Source organism: Poecilia latipinna, unplaced genomic scaffold (assembly GCF_001443285.1).
Source record: "Poecilia latipinna isolate Pla-1442-1.1 unplaced genomic scaffold, P_latipinna-1.0 Scaffold85, whole genome shotgun sequence".
Classification (NCBI taxonomy): domain Eukaryota; kingdom Metazoa; phylum Chordata; class Actinopteri; order Cyprinodontiformes; family Poeciliidae; genus Poecilia; species Poecilia latipinna.
Window position 1 is genome coordinate 610,470 of NW_015112701.1, and position 23,312 is coordinate 633,781.

The following is a 23,312-nucleotide window of genomic DNA, read 5'->3' on the forward strand; positions in this document are numbered from 1 at the left end:
TTGTAGATCTTATTTTCAGTTTATTGCAATCCGTAATGTGGACAAAGCAGGGATTAACAATTTCCATTAGCCTTTAAGACCTTTAAGAAAACAAAACATAAAAAACAAAAACACGGTTTATATCCAGTTTTCTTTCTTGGAAAGTAGCACCCAGTTTGAGAACCTGATTATTTCCCCACATCACAGAGAATTTGTGGGCTAGTAATACTTTGTAAACATTAATACTACATTTCCACCCGGTGTGATTACTATTTAGAGATGAAAATGATTATTTTATTTTCATTACGTCAGATTTATGCAGTGCCAAAGTAAATTTGTGTACCAACTTAAAAAATTGCATGCGGACCCTCTAGAAGGGCTGCCGGACACCGATCAATTTCCAAAACATTATTATTATTAGCACTGCTATGTTATCTACAGCATTGTTTCTACGTAAACATGCCAAATACTAGCATCAGGCGCTACACCATCCAGTTTAGTGTACCAAAAGGTCATCTCATTTCAATAATTCTTTAACCTTAACTGGACAAAGATTTTCCAGTCTTTTGTTCTAATGAAGCCTCTTGAAAGCTCCAACACATCAATCTCACCTCGAGTTAAATTTCACCGTTTACACCACCAGTTTGTTGTAAAATCCCCAAAGCAAAGCTGATTAGAGGAAATCTAATTCATGTTCAGCTGTAAACCACGCACGCGCGCGCACACACACACACACACACGGAGGCACTGCTTGTTTTGTTCGATGGCTTTTTGAGGATCCACAGTGCAACAATTTCCAAAGAGGCGTAGCTTGGCCAAGCTGCTTACCGTACATTAAGAATAAAAGAAAAAAAAAATAAAATAAGTCACTGCATTGTGTCATACAAAAACTACTGGATAAAACCATTTCTAAAAAAGGCAAAACTTTTAAGATTAGATACAAGTCAGTTTATACTTGGGTGAACTCTGTGGAGAGAGTCCTTTGAACTGGAATGACCAATTATAAAAAACAAAGGTGTTAGGCACAGGAACTTTACAAATATTAAGAAGGTTATCCCCAGGCCCAAAAACAAAAAGATTAAATTAAGCTATTTACATACTGAGTTAGTTAACACTTGGTCTCGCCAGTGTTTTAGTGTTGCTGTGTGCTTAAACATAAAAAGTGGTCCATCAATAAAAAACCCCCCAAAAAACAAAGATCTTGCCAACACAGAGTACTTTGGGTTCTGCAGAGTCAGGTTCATGGATGCAAGAAGATTTGCTGTGTGCAACAACATCCAGCAGAGGGGGCTGCTGAAGAGGGGATGAGCACTAGTGTGTCTTAGTGAGCAGGTTGAGGGGTCAAAGTTTTAATTAGTTTGTAGCATTGAATTCTCAGATAATAAGTCAGCGTGAGAATATTTAGATATTTAGTCTTGTACGTTTCACAACCTTCTGCTCAGAAGCTCTTAATAATGCATATCAACAGTCTTTTAGGCATGTTCCACTTCGTCCTCCTGAAGTTTCCCCTTATCCCGAGTGGATCAAGACACTTTGATGATGGCGAACAAAGATTTCAACCGGCGGCCAGTCGCGTCACGCCTCCTCCGAGTTTTGATCTCCGTCGCAAGGCGTCCGAGGCAGCATGCTGCCGAAGATGTCGATGAGGTTGTCCATCCCCCACAGGTAGCCGTCCTCCCTGTTGCCCTCCACCCAGGGCGTCCTGTGGTCCAGCGTCATGGAGGGCGGCAGAGGAACCGTCTTGCCGAAGTCGATCATCCAGACGCTGGCCTTTCCGGATGCGTCGTGCACGAACAGAAGAGAGCTGCCCACGACCTGCGACAGAGAGAGAGGGGTGAGGAGACGCCGCGGGCGGACAGGAAGTGGAAACGGGGCTCAGAGAGGAAAGCGGGTCCTCACCTCATGGGTCCTGAAGAAGTCCGACTTCTCGAGAACGGAGCGCAGCTCTTCCAGACGCTTCAGGTAACTTTTCTACAAAAACAGTGGAGGGAATCAGAATGTGAGAACAAAAACAGGAAATGACACCTTTTTCTTTTTCCTGTTAGACGCAGTCTGGAGCGTCACCTACTTCTAATAAACGTGTCTGAGTAGGGGTTGTTGTTTGGACAGTAAACATGAAGCAAAGAGCAGTGTGTTTAAAGTCAGCATAAAGACTGGAGCCATGGGCAACTCGTTTGATTGGCCAACACCTGCAGCGACTCACCTGCAGACCAAACAGATTTTCTAGAGTAGCTGAAGCCCCGCCCAGAGACTGGGGGGTAACATTTACTGATTTAATTCACCACATGTTGCCCTATCGGTAAATAAAGTTATTTTAGTTTATTAACAATATGAATTAAAAGCATTATCTCTTAAATGGATTATATATTTCTTTAAAATTGTAATTAAGAAGTGAGATACTGAAGTAATCACTGATCATTTTATTATTAAGTCATTCTTGGTAGAAACTCATTGATTTTTTTTTTAAGTCACTTTCTAATAAAAGCTATTTTAAAATGTTTTTTTGGGGGGGGGGTTTTGTGGTTGTTTAGTTTGTTTTTATTTCTCCTGAATAATCAATTTCTGGGGTTTCATACCAGGATCTGAACGTTGCCGCCAACAAAATCCTCGAAGGCCTTCACCACCTGCTCTCTCTGCTTCGTCTTCTTGAAGCTGGTGTTGCACGATCCGTCACCTTTCTGCTGGAGGAGAGAAAAAAATAAATAAAATTACTTTTTGTTTCTGAGATTTGTCCAAGTTTTACAATGCTACATTTTAGACCTACTAAGACCACGATTATTTAAAATCTGAAACCTTCTGCATAACCTTTTGGAAAAACTTCTTAATGTTTTTGATACATACTGGAAGAACTAGGTTTTCAAAATAAAAAAAAATAAAAAAGGGTGCATATAGTTACTCTATTGGATGTTAATATTTGTGGAGAATTAAGGACAAAATTAATAGAAAAATGAATAAAAAATTAATGGTACTTTGGTTGATATGCTGTTGTAGGAAACAAGTACAATTATTCAATTTAAGAACTAAAAAATGCATTATATTTATATCTAAACACTTCAAAATTAAATTAAGCAAAAGTTACTAAAAGAGCCACTTTGCAAACCCTCGTCTTAGGAAAATGATCATTGTATGAAATATGTAAAGCATATTTGTATTCAGATGATACATCAGACTACTCCAGGTGTACAAATGTGCTGTATGCCTTCTCAAGCATTTTAAAAAGTTAAAATAGATTTTCATGACGAGGGTGCATTTGGCGTCGCGAAAGAATATGCAGGCATTTTGTTTAGTGGTATTAATAACCAACTGCACAACACAAAAGAGTACATTCAAAATCATCCTGGTTTACGTAAGGCAAATTATTCAACGACATTCTTCTTCAAGGAGTGTCCCATTTTTATGAGGAATATGTTAAAGCTCTTCCTGAATACGGTGCAGAGAGGAGGGGATGCTAGCTGTTGGGATATCCATAAGAAATGGGCGACAGAGACGGGAAAGCCCCAGTTTGGTTGGTTTTAAGTGTTTCGCATGAAAAGACAAAAACGCTGAGGGATGGCCTGAGGCCCACGACGCTGTCCTGACAAGTTTCGCCCAGCATCGTTCTTGTCATCAGCCAACAGTACAGACTTCACGTTGCCTCGTTTGACACTGCTCTACCAATTTAGATTCTGCCGAATTTACCGGAAAAATCAATGCAGAAAGGTGACAAAATTAAAAAGTCACCGCAGCAAAATCTGAATGTGGTTTTATTCTTTGTTTCTCTATTTTTCGCTCCGACTCCAGCACCTCCAGGTGTTTGGTTTATTGCCAGATGATTTGCTGAAGCAGCACCTGAACATGATTAAATGCTTCAACTATGACCTTTAAGTTGGCTATAAATACCGGTCTGACGGGGGGGAAAAAAAAAGGGAAAAAACAAAACAAAAACAAACAAAAAAACTCCACTGCAAGCATTTTCATTCGTCTTTGAGGTATCCAAATAAAGCATTATTGGCTTTGATGAGCAGGATCGGATTTATTTTATTTTATTTTTTTTACTCAAAAGAACAAACAGTCCTCTGTACAGCTGCGTGTCTAAACACCATTTGCCATTCCCACTGCAGTTCGTCTCGTCGAGAAGAAATCCACTCCCACTCTTTGTTTACTTCTTGTAAAAACATGCCGGGCTAGTTATTGCTCACCGCCCCCTAGTAGCTCTGACGCCGGCAGTCAGACACGTTAGTGCCGATGGTCGGCCGTTCGGAGAAGACGAGGCTGACCTTAATGCCCTCGATGCGGAAGCCGAGCGTGGCGGTGGAGCTCAGCGTCTCCCTCCACCTCATGTAGCGAGGCTTCAGGACGCCCTGCTGAGCGCGCTCCTCTTCGGTGGGGGCCGCCGGGTCCACGGAGATCATCTTCTCGTACATGTCTCGTCGCAGACGTTGGCACTCCTTCGCTTTTATCAGCTCCTCCTCCAAGCAGGTCCTGAAATCGGAAGGATTACTCGGTTAAATCGGTTCGCTGTGTTGACTTCTTTTGTATTTCTTGGTGCCACGTTTTTTGTTTTTGTTTCCAATCTAGTGTGTTCTACGCAAAAAAAAAAAAAAAAAAATTGCTGATTTAAGTGTATGTTCATAAATGATGTGGTGTTTTATTAGCATATTGTTGGATTTCTATTCATTGAAGCTACACTGAAATATTTAAAAATCACCATCCGGCCGTCTGCTGCACATTTTAATCCAACAATACATCAATTTGTACTTGCAAATGTGCAGTCCTAACCTATTAATGTTCTGTAATTTGAGTAAGTAAAAGATTCTTTTTCTTTTTTTTTTGCCAGTTTTCAGACAGGGCATGAAAACTGGCTCTGGCCCAGGGGCCCTTATTCTTCTAAATCTGGCCCTGTCTGCAGTCAATGGGGGTCGATGTGGAAACATTTCCCTCACCTGCTGCCCATCTTGCAGTCCATGATGGAAGGCATGTCGAAGTCAGTCAGCAGGTCGTCCATGATGTTGAAGTCCTGCTCGTCCTTCTGCAGCACGCCGTAATACCCGGGGACATAGGGACGCAGGACGTCCTTCATGAGCTGCTCCAGACACTGCTGCTCACACTCGCAGTAGCGCTTCAGCAGACGGCCGCCATCTCCGGCTGTGAAACTGCCTTCAGCAGATAAAAACACTGATTAAAAGGAGCAGTTTGATATTTCGAGTTATGAACATGTCTGTTTTTTTTTGTTTTGTTTTTTTTTTAAAGAGAAGATTGACACCACTTTGTTTTACTTCTTAATAGTGTTAAAAGAAAGTCCGCGTGTCGATTAAAAAGAAAAATCAGCAGCAGAGAGTTTGCTTGGTTGGTTTTTGTCACCTTTGGACACAGACACGCGAGCTGCTTGCCCCGTTTCAAGTTTTTTTTTCTGTTTTTCCATGTTGGGCTGAACGGACCAGGTGTAGATTTATTTACCAAACAGACATGGCAGAGGTTTCAATCTTATCTTCCGGCTTTAGGCAATAAGTGTGATAAAAATGCATACCTGTGTGGCCAGCTAGCTGCACCCACGAGTGACGGGGCTTTAGCGTAAAGGCTAAAGGAGAAAAGTGAACCATGCTCTTCAACTTGCTCCAGGATTTACTCTGTAAACAGAAAAAGAAACATTTCCGTCCTCGTTAAAAAAAAAAGAGTGGAAAAAGAGGAACAAAAACAACAAATCTGAGACCCTGATTGATCTGCGGATCCGTTTTAGTGGTCTCACAAAGCACCGAGGGAAGTCCAGGCCACAAGAGTGATTACTGATTAAAGGAAAACACACCCTGTTCTCCACACAAACACACACACATCAGCAGACATTGGACAGGCTCTCCCCTTTAAACCAAGGCCAGGTGCACAACAAACTTGACAAAGCCCATTCATAAAACATTTACCAAAGCCACCGGTGGCTTGTCGTACAACAGAACCTCACTGTCTGAAAGTGTGTGACAGTGTGTGTGTGTGTGTGTGTGTGTGTGTGTGTGTGTGTGAAAGCAGCGGTTATCTATGTTGGGAAAGCTGAAATCGAGGACAGTGTGCAACAGGAGCGTTGACGCAAGTCGTTTGAGGAGAACCAGACGTGCAAGAGCGTGTGTGTGTGTGTGTGTGTGAGAAAGCACAACAAGTAAGACGGTTTCTGACAGGAACATGCTATTCGGTGTGTTACACAAACTGAGCAAATATTTCACGGGCTAACGACGAGCGTCAGAGTGATTAAGCGTAAACCGAATCTCTGTCCTGTTTTTTTAGGACATCAAACCACTGAGTCAGCTCAGGTGAGCAGTAAACTGCAGCTACAGTAAGCTGTAATCATAAAATAGTTTTGTTGTTTTTTATTACAGGTTGGTTGGAGTGAATAGCTGGTCCTGTCTGCGTCTGCATTCTTTCACCAGCTGCTTCACTGAAACCGTCACAATTTAAAAACGCAAACAGAACAGCAACTACAAGATGAGTTATTCGAGTTTATGCAATTTGTGTATAATAGTTTGGGAGCTCCAATAAATATTCATTTCAAACCAGTTGGTATCATTCAGGGAGGAAAAACAGAATCTGCCAAGCTGAAGATCAGCACTACTAGATGCCTTTGTGACGTGCCTGATTCAGTTTTGTCTACAGTATTAAACAAATAAGGTTTTATGCAAGATGAAAACATGAGGTGAATGAAGGCTAAAAGTGGAAAAAAGTACATTTTTACGATCTGCAACCAAAGATTTTAGTAAAAAAAAAGAATTTAAAAAAAAATTTAAAACAAAACGAAAATATACTACTAATTAAAACAAGCAAAAATGTATATGTAAATACATATAACTATAAAACTACAGATGTTTTTCAACACTCAAGGCTTTCCTCAGATTTTATAACGTTCTGAATATTTTTGAATGACCAACATGTTCAAAATAAACAGGTTGAATAATAATTGGGCCTCATCACCTGCAGGTTTAAAAAAAAATAAAGAACTGTATAAAATATTGCTAAATTAGCTTCACGATTGCGGTACAGAGACGCTTCAATGCTTTTTGACACCTGGACTAAAATACTTCTGCACCATTTTGACATCTGAAGCACTTAGACTTGTAATTAGGGCTTAAGGATCTGATAGTAAATGCAAATTGCTGAAAGCAATGTTTGTGTATGTTAGTAACTTTATTTAGGAGGTTTATTTACATTGCTTTGTCTAGAGTTAAAGTTGTAAAATGTGATTTCTTAATTAGCATTCATTCAGCCATAAACAAATTTTTTTAAAAATAGGGTAAAATGATAAAATTACGATGTGATTAGGTAAATTAAACATGAGGCCAGCAATTTCTATTAAAAAAATAAATAAATACAAAACCACTTTACTCAGATTTACCAGATTTTTGTCACTTAGAAATATGGAAGAAGGAACAAAGTCTGGAAAAATGAAACACTTGCATCAGACTCTCTGTCTGGTGTTAAACACCATCAAGATTTTCACCAGGACTGCAGACTGAGGTGAGAATGACTCGCATGGCAGCACAGTTGCAGCACAACGTTACTGCAGCCTGCGTCAAAAAACAGTGATGAAACTGTCCATGTGCTGAATTTAACATGACAGAAATTCCTTTTTCTTGTGAAAACCCGTTTCACTAATCCAACCACAAACCGTACATCTGGCCGGCACGAGCACAGAGAGAGAAAAGCGACTAAAAAGGAGATGATATCTTGTACTGTAAAAGGGGCCGAGTAGTGTCTGTAAATATACTTCATTTCTTATAAGCAGCACATCTGAAAATACCTGATTATTCCTCAATATTTGCTTCTTTTTGGTCTACACTCCGTTTTTTTTTTTTTTTTTTTTTGTTTTTTTTAGCTGCTGGCATCTTCCAAAAAAAAAATTTTTAACTTTTCAGGAAATGGAAAACGACTCCTGCTTCTAAATGTAAAATTCATTTGGTGAAAGTTACATGGCCGTTTTAAAACTTTGTACAGGAAATGTATCAATGAACCGAGGTGAAGGGTCGTCGACGGGGCTGACTTTCACAAGAAAACCAAGACGACCGAAGGAGGGAGAAGAAGAAGTTTGTGAAGTTCGTTTTAGTCGCAAGCACATTTTATTCAAGCTTATTAGAAATCTTAACGCAACTTCCCCACATGTGAGCACGCAAAGATGAGGCATAACATTATGACCTCCCATGTCTGCAGCCAAGTCGCTCTCTGCACATGCATCGATAAACCCGGGCATGACCCCGAGACCGGTTCTGCTCCTACCTTGATAAAAACAGAGAACCGCAGACGAAGAAAACAACAAGAGCTGCAGTTTTCAACATGGTTTCACACAGTCGTCAAACAGGATTCATAACTTTTATCAGCGTCAAGGTTTTTTATCTTAAGGCTTCAGTCATAAGATTTAAAAAAAAAAACTGTAAGCAAACAAACTCCAGAGCAACAGAGTCTCCTTATTTGGTCACCTTTACCTTAACACCTTAATCAGACACGTCCAACTTGTCAGGCGAGATTCCCTGAACGCCAAACGTCTGTAAGGACAGCAAGATGGACAAGCAGATGTTCATGACGTTCTGCTGAAGTTTTGTTTGTCCTTTTGGTTTCTGTAGGTAACAGGATTGCAAACAACTTAAGGCACATCTAATCTAGGGAAACATTTAGTTTCGACCTTCTTTGCCATTTACATTTATATTGTGAGATTTTTAAGCATGTGTGTACATTTAAAACTGGGATGGGTTTTAAAGCTTTTATTTATGTAAAACTTTTACATAAATATGTCAGTTCAATCTGTCACCATGTCGTGCCAGCGTTAAGATAAGACGGATAATCTGCGGAAAGATCGAATTCCTCCACTTCCTCCCCGAGCTGCTATGGGCGTCTAAAAAAAAAAAAAAAAAAAATATGCACTGCTCCCGTTTAAAAGCAAACAGTAGTGCTGTGAATCAACTTTGTGTATGTGCTGCTAAATTTGCTAATGGCAGGGAAAACAGGAAAACAGTTTACCCGCCAGTGGCTAAGCTAAACTAGCCTTAGCATTGACAGCAGGTTTTCGTTGTGGTGAACTAGCTGTAGCGCAGCCGAGGGAAATGGGGAGAGGATGTGAGCAGCATGTGATTTACAGCGATAAGACCTTCTGACTGGTTGTTTCTGACAGAGGTGTGTGTTTCTGACAGAGGTGTGTGTTTTTTTTCAGATGACAGCAGGTCCATAGCGGAAAGGCAGAGGAACTGGATTTTTTCACAGATTATCTATCTCATCTGATACCATCACAACATAGTGATAGTTTTAACAAATATGTGAAAAATAAACTTTTGTTTTTTTTTTTTTGAAAAGGTTACAAACTGCAGCGCTGTGGTTATTCCACACAAATATTTGTCTTAGTAACAAGCCAAATTTAACCTGCAGAGGTGGCATCTATAAATACAAACTGTGTTTACACATCAGATCTGCACTCAGTCCAGTTTTGTTGCCTGTCGCCTCTATTAGCAGAACGTGGATTGACCTGAGGAAGGCCTCCGAGGCGGGTGGAAGGTGAAGCTCTGGCCTCTCCTCTTACATTTCAGAGACTCTAATTGCTTCAAAGTGTAGCTCGACGTGCTTTGCTGTGATGTCGGATGCACTTTGGTAAATTAACCGGCGGCGACGAAAACGCTGCCCTGACAGACGGACGGGCAATGACGTCTAAAGGACGTCGCAATAAATGTTTGCAGTTATGCTCTGTTGGAGGCACCAAGCTCAGCCGCATCTCCATCCCACACGTCTTTTAAACGCCGAGGTCACATTTCGCTCCGCTCAGTCAGCCCTCCGCCGTCTCAGCTTTCCCTTTTATGCCACTCGTGACGCCCAATTGCTCAGCTCCGTTTCCTGATTCTTTGTCCTCGGCACCTCCAGCTGACTTCCAAGAGCTCTGATGTCGACAAAATGTTCACTTCCCGCAAACTTCCCCTTTCTTTCTAAAAGTTATTGTTATTTAACATCAATCTAACTCAAATGAAGTCCCCCCACCTGCCTGCTGTTTTTCTATGCTTTGACTCATTTAACTGACTTACTGAAATAAGCTTTAATTTACTGAGATTTCTGTGGGCAAAGAGTCCCAAGGACAACAATGGCCTTCTAAAATATTTCTTAATAAAAAAAAACATATAGGCACTTTAACGTCACATTTAAAGTACCTTAGCAAACAGCTATAAAATCTCCTGACTTTGGCAATTTGCCCATGGAAATTGTCAAAGTCAGTCATTTCTTTTGCATAATTACTGATTGTATCTCTAACCAAAAGTATGACAGGTATGCTCTTCCTGCTTTCTAGCTGCAGGCTTGTGACACACACAGTTTACAAATAGCTAAACAATCTGTTGAATGACAGATATTCATCTACAGGACACTTATCTACCAATCAAACCCGTCACCTGTCATGTAATCTACTCTCACAAACATGGAACATGGCCACACATTTCCAGAAGCAACGCTGGATTTTATCTACGTTTATTTTTTTGCATTCTAGATCCATTTCCTACCTGGTGGACGGAGCACAGGTTGAGGAGGAGGCAGACGCTGGCGAAGATGCGAGCCACTCCGGAGGCGAAGCGAGAACGCAGCCGACACGCCCAGCTCTGCGCCGTCACTACACCATCAAGCGGCACCATTAACTCCCCTGCCTTCCTGACGCTCTGAGAGCCCTGCCGCCGGTCACTGAAAGCCCACTTTCACCAAATGGGCTCTCGGTTTCACGCTAATGTGCTGCCTCAGTCGGGATGTTAAATGTTGCATGGCGATCAGACTTGGCTCGCTCTGATGACTCCTCGTTTCCTACAACCACTTTAGGACGTCCCAATTCACAATGTGTCCTGTTTCAACATTTTTTTGTTTTGTTTTGTTTTTAAGACACCCTTCCTTTGCTTTCTTAACGCTTGAATCTCTATTGCGTCTGACCCGCAGCTAAAACCTCACGCTCTCTCAGCCGCCGGTTTTCTTGAACTGATCATTTTTGTTTCAAAACTTTCATCCTGTCCAACTGAAGGCACAACGCTCCACACAATGCGCCGTCCTCTTATCCTCTAATCCCCCATGGCTGAGCCAATCTCCTGACGGATACATGACAGACATGACAGCGTGGGGGCAGGGCCCTCTCCCGGCGATCCCTGTGCTTCTCTTTTGTCTACATGACGGGTTTCTTCACCAAAGCATGGAGGTGCATGTGTGTACAGAGACAAAGAACCTGTCAGGCAACTATCATGAGCTACAGGAGGGACAGGTACTGTTAGCTTTCCCTTCTCGAAGCGTTTCTAAACCACATCCCCCTTCCCTCGACTTCAAATCTTCAGACTTGGAGCAGCTCGGCCGGGTTTTAGTGGCTGCACAAACATGATCAGAGTGTGAAATTAAATGAGATATTATGAAGTGTTAAAATGTACTTAATTTTGAAAAACACAACACCGCCAGCTCCTGCCTGTCTGGCTGCGAAGCTGACCACTGAGCTGCTCTCAGGAGTGAAGGAAAACTAGAGCTGACCAGTCCGAAGTAGAGGAAGAGAAAAAGGCAAAGAAAGCCACCTAAGGTTAAGATGAAGGCGTTTCCAGTTCAAGCCAATGAAAGCAACCCCAGTGATAACTTATGTTGCATTTTGAACAACAGTAACGTAGCTAACTAATGTAGTTTGGCTTCCGTGTGTAATTTAAATTTAAAAACGATCCAGAGAAAACCCTGTAAACGAAGCAGCAACATGGAGTCGTCTCCAACGTGTCTGGGTTAGAGATGTTGGACCTGCTGTCCAACATCAGATCTGTCCAGGTCATTGAGACTGTAACATATAAATTTTCATTTTTTTTTTTAATTATTTTTCTGTAAAATGTTACAACCTGTCATTTTAAAGAGCATCTCCATCGTTTTCTGAGCAACCACTTAACTTTGACGCATGTGATATTCCCTGAACTTGTTGCTACAAAAACCTCTAAAAATGCATCACCGTCGATGATGTGATTCAGTTTTAATGGCTGCTGATTCATCAGCTTTTCCACCGAATGCCCGTGTGTTTTAGATGTGACACAATCTTTCTAGGAACCTGGAAACTTTGTGATTGGAGGCGAGAAGTCCCACGGAAAGTCACAAACTAATCATCGTTTTCTCTGGATGTCTGGAGCGTATAGTAACGCACTGATCATACAGAGAGAATTTAATACCGATCCCTGGAGGTGTGGGATTAAGGAGCAGATTATTAACAGTGTGTGATATCAGTACTAATAAAGATAATAGAAATAATATACAGGCACAAGGTCACTGAAATGAGCAACTTGAACAGCAAATGAAGGACAATCTTAAGACTGTGTGCAATAGTTAATTATCATAATTTTTTCACCCCGATTATGGTTTTCTGTTTGTTTATTGAATATGAAAGCATTAAATGCTTTACATTCAATTATTTATTGGTTTGATTCGAATTGCAAAATCTGAAGAGGTGGCATGTCATTTTAGCATCGACTTCTCCTACTTGATTCTACCAAATATTGTAGTTTTCTTAATAGATTTTAAATCAAACAAATTCTAAAGAATATGATAAAGCTATATTTTCATCCAAAAAAAAAACAAAGTGTGTGAGAAAATCTATTTTACATCAAGGAATTAGCACAGTTTGTTTTTAATCGCTTTACAGGCTAGTCACAATATCTCTTTGAGTTGCGTCACTGTTACATTCTAGTAAAGATATTGCATTTAAATAGTCAAACCAGTTTAGATAAGACGTCCTAAATGACTGACCCACAAACTGAAGCAACCTGCTGTCCAACATCAGATCTGTCCAGGTCATTGAGACTGTAACATATAAATTGTCTTTTTTTATTATTATTTTTCTGTAAAATGTTACAACCTGTCATTTTAAAGAGCATCTCCATTGTCTTCTGAACAACCACTTAACCTGTTCTGTATGAATATTTAACTTTTCCACCGTCTCTCAAACCCAGTCTGCCCATTCTTCTCTGATTAGAATAATGTCCATATTTAATTGGTTGCCAAAGGAGTGAGCATCGAGTTGCTTTTTATGACTTCGCAGCATGGATTTTGTGTATAACAGCTGTGGGAGTGCTGCGTGGGACAGACAAAGACTGCAGCGTGGCTCATGACTTAAACAGCATAAATAGGAATAATCAGCGTGTGTAGGCTACACGTTCCAGGCTTCACTGCGTCGTTTTTTTTTTTTTTTTTTTTCCTTTTTGGGCTTACGTTGATTTTCCTCTTATTTTTTTCTGCTCTACGGCTCGATGTGCCTCATGTTGAACCAGCGGAAAATACTAAAACTTTTGTTAAGAACCACTTTCAGGGAGAACAAACCACTGTCCCGTACTGGAATAATCTGAAAACAATATACAATGGCACACTTATTGTTGGGATGATTAAACATAGGAATTAGCTTCTCATTGCATTCAAATGTCATGGACAGAGTAGAGACTGTCTGTGAAAAAAAAAAAAACACAACAAGTCAAGGAGGGGGGAAAAAAAGAGAAAAGAACCATATATGGTAAAGACGTTGCCTAGCAACCGGCTCAGCCTTCAGCCCAATTTTCCATGACACACACACGCAACTCTGAACGCAAGACGGCATAGCTGCAAGTGAGAGTGAGCCGTTATCCTCGTACGTCACAAGGAAAGCGACATGCAAGACGTAAGGTTTGGCTGGGAGTTTGAAGGCGAGCCATTAAAGCAGCACACACACACGCACACACACAAACACACACACACCCTGTGTGGAGTCACTCCAGAGAACAACGGTGCTTTAACGTAGCTGTAGCAGAAAGAAAACGGGGCCCGTCTGCAGCCGCACTTATCACAAACCGCAAGCCAGAATCATCCTGTTTGTTTCGACAGCGAGACTGCAGCTCCTTCAGTCGCTCACTTCCTGGTTTTAAGCGATTTAAACCCCTGGAAATTACGCCGTTGTTTGACCCATAGCTGGTCGTGAGCCAAAATGACTGAAACGTGTAGAGATTTGAATTTCACCCGATGTTCCTGTTACTTTACTCCAAGTAGCTGACTCAAATTACTGTGTCAATGAGGCAGCAGAGACTCATCACAACAGGTGATTTCAGACTAATCACTGTGTACTTTCAGAGTTCAGTAAATGCTGAAAGTTTTTACCACACAGAAATAAGATTAGTCATTTTAAAAATGTTTATGCATAAAAACTATTATTAGAACTAGCCAGAATGGTCTCCAAATCCTCAGTAAAAATTCCACATTTTTAGTTTTGATGTAAAACTAGTAAAGTACATAAAAATAATATAATTTTATTACCTCAGCTCCCTGTTTTTGTTTAAAACACAGGGAAGCAAAAAAATACATGTGTAAAAATCATCAGCTAAATGATATAGTAAGAGAATTAGCTTTTCTTTTAAGCGAGAGAAAAAAATGCCACCAGCTGACAGACAGTGTGCAGCAACAGGTGGGGGAAGGGCCCAAATATGCAGAGAAAACTTTGGAGCTTTTCTCATTGCGTGTCAATAAATAGACTTCAGGCTTCATGTTCATTTTAAACACATTATGGTAAGCTAGCTAAGCATTTCTTGTTGCAAATATGCGAGACATTTTAGTTTGCCACTTTGTCGTCTCTTTCGTTGCAATTTCTAAAAACAAACAAAAAAAACAACAACGAAAAATAACTATTAGAGACAAAAACCTCTGAGTTAATTTGGATTTTTTTTTATAGACCAGGTGTTTCCCATTGAGTCTTGTTTTTAATTGTGAATCTGTTTTACAGTGAAACAGCAACCACAAACAAAAGACTCTCAAATTATTTTGAGTTATTGTCAATCATCTCTTTTCAAAGAAAAGAATACCAGTCATTGTGTGACAATGACTGCAGGTTATTTAATGAAGTAAGTGTTATTTCTACCACAACGCAGCACGAACAGCACCTTTTAACCACATGAAAATGCCTGGATAATCAAGATTCCTGTGGCTACAGGAAAAGGAGCGCAGAGATGCCATTGCCAACAGAGACATCCTGTTTGCATAGCATTCCTAACACTTCTAATCAACGGAGCATCAAAGCTTCCAGGCGTCAGGGGACAAAACAAAACAAACAAAAAAACTATTCCTTGATGGAAACTTTAATCTTTGAAAGAGAGTCTTTTATTCTGTCCTTGATAGATTGAGCAAAGTAATTTTAAAATGTGCCGCCTGTGAGGATAAACGGCCTCAGAGCTGAGCTTATCGAAACTAAGTGACCCTGAGGCGCTGTTCAAGAATACAAGAGGTGGGGGGGGGTTGGAAACGAGAGCCGACTTCCTCCCATCTGAGTCAAATGTTTCATCTGTTGTCTCAGCATCATGAGTCAAGCAGTTTAACTACTGAAAAACAGAGACGAACGACGTTAACCCACCTTTCTTTATTGCTCCATTTAATTTTTAACCGAATGCCAACACAGATGCCATGCAAAGGCAAGCTGCTGAGTAACGAACGCATTGTTTTTATCAGCACTTAAAAATATTGAACCCTACACTATAAAAAAAAAAACACTTTGTACGGTAGTAAAATTATTCATATTTCAAAGAGGTGTAGTTTGTAAATATAAAGTTTAACAGGAGGTCAAATTAAAACCTAGCCTACACACATTGATGTAGAAATTAACGTTTATGTAGCTAATCGTTATTATTTGTTAAAAGTATTAACAGTTTGGGTAAAAACAGTCAAGTAAAGTTGGTATACTTTAATGTTTTGTATTATCGATAAATATTTAAGGTAATTAAAAGCCAAGACCCGTCATAAGACTTGTTCGGGAAGTCCGAGTCAATCAAAGCAAGAGTTTGTCATTGCTAGCTTAGCGCCGTTGCTAACGCTAACAGCAAACTAGCTATGAAGTTGAACTTATTAAACCTCAAGCTGTATTTGTGCATGAGCAATAAAATTTCTACATCTCACCTTAAAAACAAAAGTCTTATTCATATTCAGTTAATGTTTTACACTTTAATCAGGCGTACATCCCTTTTGTTTTGTTATTTTTCCAACATAGGTTAAAACAGGTGAGCGAAATCATCTTCACGATTAGTTAGCATCAAACTAATTCAGTCAAATAAGTACATTATAAAAACTTAAACCAACATGTATTTAAATGGAGCGTAAAGCAGGATAATTTTACTGGTTGGATTAAACCAGAGTCCTTTATCCTCTATCAGGGCAGGATCTAGACCTTGACATGAACTGTTTGTACATCCCTGACTAAGAAAGGTGTGTCCTGTTGTGAGTCGTTTCTGTACACATTAAGCAAATACTGGGAAAGTTTGGAAATCTAGGGTATCGGATGTTTTACACCAGTGCACATCCTGTTGCATCATGTACAGGATTTCTATTTGGTTTCTTTAATGGGGGAGTTGCATGGTGTAAATAAAAACTGTCATGCTAGATGGAAAGTTGTGCAATATTTGCATTGTTTTTGGCAGTGGAAACAGCAAGACCTGTTTCTAACTTGTTTCATGCTATTAAAAGGGGGGGGAAAGTAATAAAACGCCAACAGTAATTCGCTCCAACAACCTGATTGTTAAGCAGTGGTTTGCAGAGTGTGGTGGTGTGGGGGGGGGAGAAAAGAAGGACACTTACCCCTGAGCCGTCCCCTGCGCTGCACAGAGACCGGGTCGGGGACAGGCTGGACTCGATGTCGCTGCCAGTGAAGTCGTCCTCGGACTCCTCAAAGGAGGAGGCTGAGGACAGGCCTATGGAGGAGGAGGTGGACAGCTTCCTGGGGGTCCGTATCAGGGCTGGGGAGCCGCCGCAGCCGCTGTCCGAGCAGGGAGACTCGTCTTCCGCCTGGAGATCCAAACAGGAGGTCTGGTCGGTCGGCAGGGCCGTGGTGCTCTGGCAGCGGATGGGGCTGGTGTCTCTGGTTATGATCAGTTTCGGTATCGTTCCAGGAAAACTTTGCCTCGGGGGGCTTTGGCTGGTCTGCTCCGGGTGTTTTACGCTCTCGGAACCGTCCAGGCAGCCATTGTTCTGATCCCCGGCGCTGGATTCGGTTTTAGTCATTTCTCCTTTCATGCGATCGTCCAGTATCGAGAGCCCACCGCACAAATGCTGATCCGGGGGCGAGCAGGTCGAAGTCCGTTCAGCGTCCGGGTCAGAGGTGAGGAGGGGGTTCAAACTCAGACCAGTGCCGAACCCAGACACAAAGCGATTCTCGTAACTTCCCCCCACTGGCTGATGCTCCATGTCCCCGGCTGGGGGATCCGAGGCATGGTCTTCTCGCACGCCGGGGCTCGGCTCCTCGCAGCCCGAGACGCTGGTTTCACCGCTCCGCGTTTCCAAGCCTGGCGCATCAGCTGCAGTTGCCTCTCGGTTCACGGCGAGCTGGACCGCTTCGACATGACCACCGAGGCCGGACGATGCCTCGAAACAACCCGTGGCTGCTCGATACTCCCCGCTAGCCGATGCAGCCTCGTCTCGGGGCAACTTCCCTGCTCTGTGTCCGCGGCGCGCTGCTGGATCGGCGGCCTCCGTTCCTGGGCCTGAATCCTCCTCGGTCTGACTGGGGTATCGCTTCCTCCTTCCCAGACAGGACAGCACTTTGTTTCTCATTGGATTCCTGCTCAGCTGCTCGCTCCGCGGCTTCCTTTTGCTCCTAAATCTGGAGATACTGAGTCGATGAGGCGTGTCGCTTGATTTCCACTTCGCCCCGCCTGTGGTGGCGGTGCTGTGCGAGAGATCAGACCGCGTTTGGCCCATCCCGCATGCCGTAGTGATACACACACACACACACCCTCAATGTGTAATCAAAAACATACAACTCAGTCCACAGTATTTTAGTAAGCCGTTAATCACCAATTCCATGCAATGAGATTGGAAAATCCCGAATTAGTCCACACCTTCTCATCCACACGTGACTGGTCAAATCTGTAAGGAAAAGATACATAAATATTGTTGAATAGGCAGAAATCTGGTATCTTCATCACTATAATCAAATAATTTCACCTGAAAGGGCAAAAAATAACAATCAAAAATCACAGGTAAGAGATAAGAAGTCCTTTTGCTCCAGAGGTTGACTTCTCATAGTATCCCAGCATATCAATGGAAAGTTGAACAGAAGGACAAAGTGTGGCTGGAAAAAATGTGAAAACCAACCATGTTAGTCGCAGCCTTGACAGGATTGCTCAGAACAGCAAATTCTAGAGATTAGTGGAGTCTTAAAGGCAGAGACTGTGACTGGAATTGGTGCCTTAAAAGCCAAGGCAAACAGACATTTGGGCTACAAATGTCACATTCCTTACATTAAGCCATTTCTGAACCGGTACCAGTGTCAGAGCCATTTAATCTGAAGTGAGGAGAAGAATGACTGGATTGTTGCTTAGTGGTCTACAGTTTACATTAATAATGAAAGTACATTTTGTACTCTATTTGGAAATCAAGGTCCAGAGGCTCGTTCTTCTCCGTGCCACACTGCACCGAAGCAGTAATTCAAGCAAAAAGACAGCCCTAGCAAGTATTGAGTGCATGTACAGCACTGCATATGGACATAATCTTCATTCGGGTAACATTTATCGTCTGGAAATCCTTTAAATTGGTATAGTGTAATATTCCAATTTTCTAAAAAAAAAAACAAAAAAAAAAAACAACCACAATCATCTAAAAGGATCAAAAATAAACTATTGAAATATATCCCTTTACATGTAATGAACACGTACAAACTACACCTTCTGAACTGATTGTTTTATTTTTAAATTTGATTCTACTGAACTTGACTCAATAATACAGTTTATATTCTTCTTCACTGCAAATCTGGAGGCCTGCAACAACTGCTAGGATAGCAGATAAATACAGCATGTTCTAGCAAAATATCATATTTGATCAAAAAAAGAAAATGAAACATATTCCCCCTTCTAAGCTAAATCAGTTTACTACTGCCCTCCTTTGTCTGCATACAATTCACAGCCCTTCATTGATCTACATTGATCTACATTCATCTACAGTGGGGGTATTTTAATCTGCCAGAGTGCTCCATGTAAAATAAAATAAAAATAATTGAGACAATCCTTTATTTAAGACAGCAAGAGTTCAGTAATCACTATTTAGTTTTTCTCCACTTGACAAGATATACAACTGTAATCAAAACACTCTCAAAGTACAGACACGCCAATTAGATTGTGAAGCTAATGAGCCTGTCTGGAGTTGAAGACCGTTTGCTTTTTTTGCTCCGTCTGTGACTCACCACAGAGGAATCACCAGGCCAGTAAAGTGAACCAATATTTGCCGGTAATTAAATCAATATTTGTCATTCATTAAGCATCAGCCTGACCGAGCCAATACGGAAACTTGCTGAGCAGCACTGCGTTGGGCTTTGTAGATGGTAAGAAGTGTCAAGCAGCAGACTCTGCACATCTGGAGTAATCAAACAGCTGCAGGCAGACCCCAGAAGACAGTCAGGCTGTCTCTCTATACAAGACTGCATCCATTCATGAGCAGTGAGAAACGACCAGCATGTTTCTGAGCAGGCAGCTCTGACGTCACCGTCTGCACCGACAAACCCTAGTAAACCGATGCTTCACAGCAAATGAAGGTGTGAAAGTAGTTAATCCCGGTGTAAATGAAAAATCAAGACAAGCGGCTCCTCAGACATACAAGAGTATGAGCAGAAACTCATCCGCTCTTGGCTGGAATGATTTTTCACACAGCGCTGCTCGTGGAAAAAGGAAGGACCAACCAGCAGCTCTGACTGAGTCACACTTGCCAGATTAAATAAAGTCTTGAATGTCTGAACTTTGGACAGTTTGAACTGAGAATAAAAGGACACACTGTTGCATCATGGGAATCTGTGTGTTAACTGGAACTTCCACCCGATCCAGATTTATGGTTTAGGCATTTTGATGCGAGCCAGCATGTCTGATTTGATTGTGGGATTGTTAGTAATGCTGAATAATTTTTCTCTGGTGTTTTATTCAAAACATTCTGTGTCAATGGTTGTGTCATTTGCAGCCACCTTTCTCCTTTATTTTCCTAGTACTGCACTGTTGAGGAAAGTCAAAATGCACATTAGTCTTTGAATTTTGTTTTGGCGCTTCAATGTTAAGATGTAAAACAAAAGTCAACTGATCTGACTTTCATTAATTAATGTAAAATACCTAAAGTTTAATTATCCTCACTTAAAATTAAGAGTATTTCTACTTAAAAAGGTCAATTGCTTTGGTTAGTGAACATAATGTGGTTTTATTTTGCAGAATCACCACCAAACTTATAAATGCCTTCACATAACACCTCTTGTAAATGTACTCAATTTTTAAAATCTTTTCAGACTCGCATCTAAAGACAACTTAGAGACCAATTAACCTAACAGTCATGTTTTTGAAGTGTGGGAGGAAGGCAGAGTGCCTGGAGAGAACCCACGCATGCACAGGGAGAACATGCAAACTCCATACAGAAAGATCTCCCCCCCTCCTTTTGCTTTTGATACAGGGAAATAGAGTTTAGTGCAACTGATTGCTTTCAGAGGTCATTTGTAGTTCACTTCTGTTTTCTCATCATCAACACAGATGTAGTGTGGAGGCCTCAGATGTTTGCTAGAAAACATCGGTCAACAAACTTCCTCAAAACGACCAAGGAGCAAGAAGCAGGTCGTTTTGAGGAACGACCTGCTTCTTAAATCAGGGCTAAGTTTTGAAACAAGATCCCAAACTTTGGATTACATTCAACAGTGGCAAGAAGAAAGTAAAAAAAACAATAAATCCTAAAACATGGAGATGTCGGTATTACTATTATTATCATTATTGTTGCTGTGCACCACGGCAAAGGGAAAAAATAACAGAAAAACCACCAAAGAATAACTCAAAACCACTCAGATTCTTCTTTTTCTTGCTCTCTGTTAGTTATGCTACACAAAGACCCGTTGCCATAGCAACTGACAGCAACTCAGCTACTGTATCAGGATTCAACACCAACAAAAAAACAAAAACACACACAAACAGCCACACTTTTCAGATTTTCATTTGTGAAATCTTTGAAACCCATCTATTGTTTTCCTGTTCTTCCGATATGTACCACTCTTTGTAGATTTTTAAACATAGAATATATTAATATTCTACACAAAATTAATTTGATTTGGGGTTTTTTTCACAAGAAATAGAAGTGTGAATTTACAAAAAAAGCTGCTTCAATAAAAAGACAAATATTCCACAAAAATGAACTGTCCTGTGAATCAGACTGACTGAAGTTGGCAGCATGTGAATGTCATGCTACTGTCATTTACTGCGACAGCAGTTCTGTCACTGTGCTGTCAGCAGGAAAGCTCATAGAAAGGAAATGGGACAGGAAGCGTAACAATGGAAATACCGACTCACTGTGAAGCATGCACAACTACACTTAACTGCGATATTGTGTAATATAATTGTATTATTAATAAGCTTACAAAATGACTCAAAAAGGAAAAGGAAATGTCCTTGTTTAGGTGGGGAAGGAGGACTAAGACAACAAACCACATGAGCTTCTCTTGTCTAATTCTACAAAAATAAAATAAAATAAAAATACCATTACCTTTCCCACTCTTCTTACAGTTGATGGTTTTTCAGGTACAGTGAGCACTCCTTAATAAAGAACACCAGTCATCTTGTCGATCTGGTTTCTCTAATGGAAAACGATTAATGCCTGAGAGTCTTTTGTCATACTGAATGTACTCATGGAACCATCAACACCCACTACAACAGCGACATACCCTTAATGGGAAGTTGATTATTTTAACGCAAACACAAAACACAAAAAGAATTATGTAAGCACACAGAACGGCATAATTTAGGGAAGTTCACCAACCACTTTATACTGACACTCATCTATTTGCTCTTGATACATTTACTCAGTCAGCCGCTCCTCTTAAGTAAAGGGCTACAGAGTGAATTATTTGTTCAAACTGCGTTTGCAGTGGCTGATGAATTTATTATCGTGCGCTTAAGTAAAACCTCAGTGTCGTTTCACAAAGCTTTAATTAGGACTTCCAGATCTACATTTTTTAAATGCCACTTTTGTTGTTTTGCCTATAAAAATAACTGGTTATTGACTGTAGATATTAATCTGTCCGATCACAGACAGTACGGACCTAAAACACAAAGTAAAAGGGAGTAGATACATAAATATATATATACAATTTAAAAAACAAACAAACTTACCCGACAGACGCTCCTTTGTTGGCTCCGTGAAGCAGCTGTTAAAAAGCTGGTACTGGAAATGGAGGTTTAACTCATACAGGCAATGGTGTCAAGATGTGTTTGCGGCTTCTCTGTTCTGCGAATCACAGAGAAATACCGACGAGTGCACGGTAGTAGCATCAGCATGTGGTTATGACGAGGAGAAAAGGCACAGAGGAAGTGCTGAAGTAAACGGGGGCAGGTCTTGCTGACTCTCTGGCTCTTTAAACTCATGTCGGGGACTAGCTTAAGGTGCTGTTAACTTCACGCAAAGCTCTTTTTAAAAATACAAACGTTGATAATAAAAAATATATATACTTACAAAACTACCGGAACAGAAGTTAACCAAGAAAATATATTAAAACCTAAATTACAAAATAGCCTCGACTCATCAAGAGAAATAATATTGAAACCTTAGTCACTAAGTGTTGGACTGTGCTGCCTTTAGGTGTTAATCGTTATTGGGGTTTTCTTTTTAAAGCTAAGATGTAAACATAAACAATGGTTCTTATTTTAAATGAAGAAAAGGTAAAAATATTTTCTTAAACCCAGAGCTCTGACGAAATAGCAAAAATAATTCCAAATACATATTTCTACAGGAAAAACACTTTCCCAGCTATTAGGAATGTTTGCTTCGTTGGCACGTAGAACGATGCATCAGCGCTTCCTCCATCCTGTGAGTGGCAACTGACTTTAATTTTCTAGTTTTCAGAATAAAAGAACCTCTAAAATTTACTTACAACTAAGTTTAATGACAGTTTTTCTACACTTATATGGATCCATACGTGTCTTCTAAAAATTAACCATATATCTTGTGTAACATCATAACTGGTCACAGAGAAAAAAATATTTGCAATTAAACAAATAAAAATTTAAAGAGTAGCCTAATGAAAGCAGCATCATTATATGGTCTATTGTTGAAAAGTTAATTCAACCAATTCAATAGATAATGTTTAAAATGAGATTGGTCTAAAATTTTCTTTGCGAAATGAAAGTAAAATGTATTGTACAAAACATCACACAAATAAACACGTCTGCTAGCCCTTGAAGGCATCAGCTTGTGTTTATAATCTGATGCGTTCAGATTATAACTCCACTGATAATTCAGATTTTTGTGCTTTAATATTGTTTCAGCCTCTAAAATGGAACAAATGTTGGCTTAAAATCTACCTCAAGTAATTGCCTTTGGTAATGTAATCAATTTTTAATACTAAAACAAAAAAGGCG

The 23,312-nt window shown here is 40.5% G+C and overlaps 1 protein-coding gene across 2 annotated transcripts; it reads right to left on the reverse strand.

Moving 5' to 3' along the window:
• Nucleotides 1-12: 12 nt before the first annotated feature.
• On the reverse strand, nt 13-22,314 carry itpkcb (inositol-trisphosphate 3-kinase Cb). Of its 2 annotated transcripts, none has more exons than XM_015021822.1 (8): nt 22,068-22,314; nt 16,528-17,814; nt 5,486-5,585; nt 4,902-5,115; nt 4,236-4,440; nt 2,556-2,660; nt 1,879-1,950; nt 13-1,794 (listed from the first exon to the last, which is right to left on the reverse strand). In XM_015021822.1, exons 2-8 carry the CDS (start codon nt 17,644-17,646, stop codon nt 1,555-1,557), a joined length of 2,055 nt encoding a protein of 684 aa, XP_014877308.1. In that variant the 5' UTR covers nt 17,647-17,814; nt 22,068-22,314; the 3' UTR covers nt 13-1,554. The 2 variants fall into 2 exon arrangements, with proteins under 2 accessions (XP_014877308.1, XP_014877316.1); XM_015021830.1 differs by having other exon boundaries at nt 2,556-2,657; nt 22,068-22,309.
• Nucleotides 22,315-23,312: the final 998 nt, after the last annotated feature.

Coding starts and splice junctions, on each gene's coding strand:
- itpkcb (XM_015021822.1), bottom strand. CDS start 17,646: ATGGGCCAAACGCGGTCTGATCTCTCGCACAGCACCGCCACCACAGGC. Junction 2,661..4,235: donor TCCGCATCGAGGGCATTAAG/GTCAGCCTCGTC, acceptor TCTCTCCTCCAG/CAGAAAGGTGACGGATCGTG. Junction 1,951..2,555: donor GCGGCAACGTTCAGATCCTG/GTATGAAACCCC, acceptor CTGTTTTTGTAG/AAAAGTTACCTGAAGCGTCT.